Source organism: Raphanus sativus, chromosome 7 (genome assembly GCF_000801105.2).
Source record: "Raphanus sativus cultivar WK10039 chromosome 7, ASM80110v3, whole genome shotgun sequence".
Classification (NCBI taxonomy): Eukaryota; Viridiplantae; Streptophyta; class Magnoliopsida; order Brassicales; family Brassicaceae; genus Raphanus; species Raphanus sativus.
Window position 1 is genome coordinate 13,711,264 of NC_079517.1, and position 6,491 is coordinate 13,717,754.

General features: G+C 34.7%; 2 protein-coding genes across 2 annotated transcripts; both read left to right on the forward strand.

The window, feature by feature from the left end:
* Window positions 1–408: 408 nt before the first annotated feature.
* LOC108815973 (uncharacterized) lies at window positions 409–1,988 on the forward strand. Its single transcript, XM_018588525.2, has 2 exons — window positions 409–1,181; window positions 1,616–1,988. Exons 1-2 carry the CDS (start codon window positions 409–411, stop codon window positions 1,662–1,664), a joined length of 822 nt encoding a protein of 273 aa, XP_018444027.2. The 3' UTR covers window positions 1,665–1,988.
* A 1,847-nt stretch (window positions 1,989–3,835) lies between these two features.
* On the forward strand, window positions 3,836–6,048 carry LOC108838210 (TOM1-like protein 4). Its single transcript, XM_056990398.1, has 10 exons — window positions 3,836–4,048; window positions 4,146–4,299; window positions 4,391–4,469; window positions 4,561–4,659; window positions 4,750–4,863; window positions 4,938–5,074; window positions 5,166–5,247; window positions 5,341–5,426; window positions 5,509–5,703; window positions 5,801–6,048. The coding sequence occupies exons 2-10, from the start codon at window positions 4,190–4,192 to the stop codon at window positions 5,964–5,966; spliced, it is 1,068 nt and encodes a 355-aa protein (XP_056846378.1). The 5' UTR covers window positions 3,836–4,048; window positions 4,146–4,189; the 3' UTR covers window positions 5,967–6,048.
* The last annotated feature ends 443 nt before the right edge of the window (window positions 6,049–6,491 follow it).

Sequence of the window (6,491 nt, forward strand, 5' to 3'; positions counted from 1 at the left end):
GAAAGAAAAAAAAAAGAAAACATTTTCTTATCTTAAGGACGAGAGCATGAAAAAGTGTGAGAGTGGTAAACAAGTACGGACGAGTAATTTAAACCTAAAAATAGTTAAATACAACAATAATGCTTTTGAAAAGTAAAAGCTACTATGATATTATCATGTAACAGATTTAAAGAATCTACTAATAAATCATATTAATAGTCTGTTAATTTACAAATGTTATAATCTAGTGGATTTAGATTATCTCCGGCGCACGCTTTCCTTGATAAGATCTGCCTATATCAATAAATCATTTTGAAAAAAACAAATAATTATTAATTTACTATATATTCTATAAATTTCTTAAAATATTTGTCTCTACTATAAATTATAGAAATAAATACATTATTTATTACAATGCGAAGGGCGTGTATGAATGAAACAGAGCTTCTTGGTCAAGTTGTGAACAGAACAAGACTCTTAAACTGTTTGTCCCTTCAAAGCAAGATCCGAAAGATCAACGACCACCACCACAATCGTCCCAAAATGTTTGATCCTTCTTCAAAATCGTTCAATACAACCCATTTGATATTCCCTAGAACGTTCGACGATCATCAAGATTCCGGCGTCTGTTCACCTCCTCTGTGGAGAACCAGCCCACCCAACAAGCAAGCCAATCACCAGAACCCCTCTCATGTTTCCAAGGCTCAGGTCATCGCTCGTGGTCAGCGAGAGCTTATGGAGATGGTTAGCAAGATGCCCGAGTCGTGCTACGAGCTCTCCTTGAAGGATCTCGTCGAGGTGAACGCAGAGGAAGAGAAAGATCGGGAAGTGTTGGATGAAATGCCTCAGAGAACGAAGAAGATGAAGAGCAAAGTGGTGAGGAAGTCAAAGAGCGATAGATGGGTGGATCCGAGGAGTCGAAACAGGGGAGTGAATAACAGTGGGTTTCTTCTGAATTTAGGGTTTCCTGTTAGCTTGGGTGCTAAGAAAAAGACTAAGAAGAAGGATGATGATGATTCTTCTGTGACAAGCAAAGGCTCTGCGGTTTCTCCCAGGCCTTCCATCTCAGAGGATAAAGTTTGGTGGAGGTCAGAATCGAGTAGGAGTTTGAGAGGTGTTTCGAGGATCAACAGTGGGGGCTCGAAGAGCAGTGCTGGTAGTAGTAGCAGAAGCAATAGCGATCGAAGCAGACGCAGTCTAAGGTTAGTATATCCATAAACTCTGGGAATTTAAAGGTTCTATTTTTAAAATATTTTTGATCATAAAGAAATAAAGAAAACTGAAATATGATTTGGGTCTAAGTTGATTTTGATAAAGTAGCTCACTTTTGTTAAGAATCCGTATGCTTGCATCTAGTTCTTACTGTTGTGGATACTCTTGTCTCTTTGTCATGTGAACCTTGTAAATATACTAGAAATATGATGTTTGGTAGTTTTGTTGTGGTGGGTTTGAAGTTAATGGTCCTAGAAAGGGTAAATCAGTGTAGATGTGTTGGTTGCACGAGATTTTTCTTTTTAAAGTTTGGGACTTTTTAGCTCAATGGTAATGACTGAAGATGCTAATCATGTTCTGTGTATACATTGATTACATGAGCAACTAGATTTATGCATAACCCTCTCGCTGTTTCCTAATACAGGGATGAAAACAGAGGATGCTTATCTTGCCTCTGGAATGTATATCTATGATTATGAAACTTCATTGGTTTATACACTTCTTGCTTTAACCTGAGCTGGATTTAGTGCGTTCTGTAAATCCATGGACGAAGGAATCCAGGAATGATGAAGATGGAAGCAGAGGACATGAACATCTTCTTCAATGTACAACCAACTATTCTATCCCTTTACTTTTCTTTTAGTTCTATATATTACTGAATTTTCTTAATGTATGCATATAGAGCACATGATGATGATCTTATTATATGTAGATTGGTACTACTCTAGCTTTTGCTAACATAAACCAATAGAAGTGTACCAATGCTCATCGATATATATCAAAACGTTACGGTTTTGCTTTTGGTCTACAACTTAATCAATGTCAATAATCTTTGCTTCGCTTCAAGTTCAAGAAGAGTGAAGTCTTTTTGTGTGTTTATGCTTTTGTTTGGTGGTGGGTGGGTCCTTTGTGGACTTGTGTGAGATCCGTTTAGGCCTAGGAAAAAACCAGAGATCCGACCCGGTGAATAAGTATCCGATACGAACTCTAAAAATATGTAAACCGATCCTATAGAGTTGTATACAATGTATCTCTCAATCTGGATCCTAAACAAGAACATCTTGAAATATGAAAAATGTTTGGTTTGAAAATCCAAATTAGTATTTGAAACCTAAATAAATATTTAAAATACTTAATTTTGTTATTTTAAATATTTATTTAAAAATTTGGTGAAACTTGGTAATCTGGTATATTAGTTAAGGTTTAAAAGCTTTTATATGTATTTGATTCCCAACATAAGAAACCCCTCCATGAAACTTAAAGTATTAGGGCATGATTAACATTGGTCTGTTAGTCGGAGTTGTTAACTCATGATTTAACTTATTTTTTTACACTTTTTGGATAATAGACTTTTTAGATTTTGTTAGTTAAAATCTAAAAAGGATTAAGAATCATTTTTTAGTAGAAACTAAAAAACTCAAATTAAAAGATTGGGTTTAATGATGGTCTTAGTATCCAAACCCGAGATAAGTTTGAAACCAAAATACATCTTACACAAAATTATAAAACATACCCTAATGGTGTGGAGCCTAGAATACTGAAATTGAAAACCCTAAAAGCTCTACTAGAACTTGATCGGATATCTGAACCGTCATGCCTGCCTAGATGAAGTCATCTTCCAAACGCGTTTTCAGTTCGTGTTATTTTATTGCAGTTAGGAAACGCGCTTATGGTTTTAATATGGACTCTTAGGGACAACAGATCAACAAATGAACGTTGTCATCGGGTTTTACGGGTGATGATGCCGTGTGTATATCGATTCGACTAATTAATGACTTTCCTAATCTTGAATGATTCTAAAAATTATTAATTGCTACCCAAGTATTTTTTTATGTTTTGTTTATGAAAATGACTTTAAAATGACCAACAAAAAGTCGACGGTGACTTTGCCTTAATGTCTAAAAGCTATGTTACGTTCAAGCTTGTTTGGGAAAGAATAAGAAGATAATATCGAATGATTTCTTATTAATGTAAAATGTGTAATTACAAGTATTTATATTCAGCTGTACAATTGAACCAAATCAATCTAAGTTAACCAAACCGTTAAACCGGGTATATACATTAAAGTAAACCAATAAGCTAGAGTAGGTCTTGGCCTTTGAGGACTCGTCGATTTCGGTTCAATTGATTCAGATTTTTAGATTTTCAGTATTATGCTTATAAATTTCATTCGGTTTTTACTAATTATCGGATCAGATTCTGTTCGATTTTTTTTCTGGATTCGGTTCGAATAAGATTGTAACCAATGTATGAATCATCCAAAAATATATTTTTGTAACCTGAAAATTTGACAACTTTATTTTCAAAATATATAAATTATTGATAAATATAATTAAAAATGAGTTAAACTATCTAAACTAACTAAAAAGTATTCAAAATAACAAACTAAAAAAGATCTCAGAATATTGTAAAATATCTAAATTGATTAGATATAAAAAATTAACATTCTAACTAATTTCTGATAACTTCGGATCCTATTTTGGATTTCGATTCGGTTCGAGTTATACAAATACCCCAAAATATTAAGCTTATAAGTGCCGTTCAGATATTTTTATATAGTGGTTCGGATTCGGTTTCGCTCTTTTCGGTTTGGTTTTAAATAGGTGGATTAGGGTAAAACGCCGAGGCCTAAGCTAGAGAAAAACCAAAACACAAGTTTGCAACTAGTGTTTGTGCATCCAAAGAAGAAAAGTTGCAGTTGACTCTAGACGTCGAAAGGCTGATCTGAACTTGACACGATCAGAAGAATCTTTACCTTGTCCGAAAGCTGCTTCAAATTGTTTCATCTCTATACGAATCCTGAGACTTACAAATCTTCTCTTGTTTGCTCTTCTTTTGTTTCTTACGTCTGAACAAGGTAAAGAGGTGTTTGTTTGTTCAGCTTTGGATTTTCTTGTTATAGGCTTATAGCTGTGTACTAAAGAGATCATGGTGTCTTTGATCTGTGCTTACAGAAAATTTGGAACTTTAGGATTTGATTGATATAAGAGATCCTAAGATGGCAAATGATGCGGCTGCATGGGCAGAAAGGGCTACAGATAATATGTATAACGGTCCAGACTGGGATAGTAATATTGAACTCTGTGATATTATCAACATGGATCCTAGGTTACAAAAACAAATCCTACTAGTCACGATTGTCTCGCTAGTTTCAGTTTCTTTGTAATAGTAATTTTGACTCTGTTCAATGCCTTACTAGCCAAGCAAATGAAGCAGTGAATGTGCTCAAGAAGAAGTTAGGAAGCGAAAACCCTAAAGTCCAGATTCTTTCACTTCATGTGAGTTGATCTTAAGTTAAATGCTCTGGTTTGAGGTCATGTATGTGTTGAGTGTTGACCTCATTTTTTGGATGATGCATGCTTGGTGCAGGCATTGGAGTCTTTAAGTAAGAACTGTGGCGAGAACGTGTACCAGCTCATCGTTGACTGTACTATTTTGATTGACATGGTCGAAATAGTGAAGGAAGAGGTTTATTTTTTGTGTTTCTTGCGCATTAATTCACCTGCCTTTAATATCTCTGATAACTTGGGATGTAAGTTTCCAATTATAATAATGCAGCCTGACCTAAACGTAAAGGAGAAGATACTAAGTTTGCTAGACATATGGCAAGAAGCTTTTGGTGGACGTGATGGTCAATACCCACAATACTACACTGCGTATAGTGAACTAAAGGTATGTTATCTTTTTATTTCATGAGTTATGACAACTTATTTTGAAATAAGTTTTTGACAAAATAAATGGTTTAGTCTGCTGGAATTGAGTTTCCACCTCGAAGCGAAAGTAGTCCACAGTTGTTTACTCCACCTCAGACTCAACACGTTGCATCAGATGAAGATGCTGCTATTCAGGCGGTGCTGCTAGGAGATGATGTTTCTAGCCTCAGGTACACACTTCTATGTAGATCATGTTCTGTATCTATTGGGGTTTGTAAGAGAGAAATGTTGTTTATTTATGTTTTTTTTTACCGTTAAAAGCGTGGAAGAGATTCTAAGTGCTGAGGGATTAGTTGATGTTTTGATGGACATGCTTGGAGCACTTGATCCCGGTAATGCCGAGGTAAGAATTTGGTTGTTCTGTTCATGCAAGGAACTGATTCTTGTCTTCCAAGTAATGAAGATTTAAGTGTTTGTATCTTCTGGATGTTGTTAGGCTTCGAAAGAAGGACTCGTAGTTGACTTAGTGGAGGAGTGTCGTACTTATCAAAGACGTGTAATGACTCTTGTGAACACTACAGCGTGAGTTTTGTTCTTTTCTCTTCCTTCATCTCCTGCTGTGATGATGGGTTTTGGTACACATTATTCGTTTTATTTTCTCCAGAGACGAGGAAATACTGTGCCAGGGATTAGCGTTGAACGATAACTTGCAGCTTGTTCTTCAGCATTACTGTGATATGGGCTCTGTTCCTTCAAATGGAAGCAGCATGACAACAACTCCTCCATCTCAGCTAGTCAACAACAATCATGATGATGACAGTGACGAACCAGATGATGATTTTGTTAAGCTATCTCACAGGTAAGAGTAGTTAGTTTTCCTATTTGGAGAGAGATGACCTCTTGACATTTATTTAAAACTATCTTTTAACTTTGCGAATATATTTACTCTCTACAAGGTCTAACAGAGAGTTGACCTCGATGCTTCCTCCTCCACCACCACCTACAATGAGACCAGTGCATGATACTGATTCAAGTATGGTGGATGATGTCTATAAGCCTCAAGGCTCCTCACAAGGAGTAAATCCTCCTCCTCATGCTGCTTCGTCTTCTGCTTTGGATTGAAGTATTGTGTCTTTAATTTGTAATCCTTTATATACCTCATTTTCACTTTTTCACTTCTTCATATACAAGTTCTTATTTTGAGTCTCAACTTTAACTTATTATATTTATTATTCAATATAGTAGTTGCTTGTATTCAACATGAAATATCACATATATATATAATGATACTCATAATTCATCAAATCGTTTGCGACATCTGTTACTAATTTAGATAATGATATATCTTAATTTACTAGTAAAATATTAAAACATTTTTTTATTAAATTGCAATTCAAACATTTAGCAAGGTGTTACAGTTCTGCAAATTAAAATCATTGGAAATTATTTATAAAAATATAGATCCTACTATATATTGATTGAGAAGTCACATAAGTGATTTTTTTATTACCGGTCGATCATAAATAAACTCTTCAAATTGTTATAATTTGATTGGCCAATTATTTTTAATTTTATTTATTATAGTTATATCTAGAAGGAAAGGATAATTCAATTACAACTTTCCAAATAATCTACATAATATTAGAA

Excerpts from the sequence above, each read along its gene's own strand:
- LOC108838210 (XM_056990398.1), top strand. The coding sequence starts at position 4,190 with ATGGCAAATGATGCGGCTGCATGGGCAGAAAGGGCTACAGATAATATG. Across the intron at positions 4,864-4,937 it reads CTGCGTATAGTGAACTAAAG|TCTGCTGGAATTGAGTTTCC; the intron begins GTATGTTATCTT and ends TAAATGGTTTAG. Across the intron at positions 5,248-5,340 it reads TTGATCCCGGTAATGCCGAG|GCTTCGAAAGAAGGACTCGT; the intron begins GTAAGAATTTGG and ends GGATGTTGTTAG.
- LOC108815973 (XM_018588525.2), top strand. The coding sequence starts at position 409 with ATGAATGAAACAGAGCTTCTTGGTCAAGTTGTGAACAGAACAAGACTC. Across the intron at positions 1,182-1,615 it reads CGAAGCAGACGCAGTCTAAG|GGATGAAAACAGAGGATGCT; the intron begins GTTAGTATATCC and ends TTCCTAATACAG.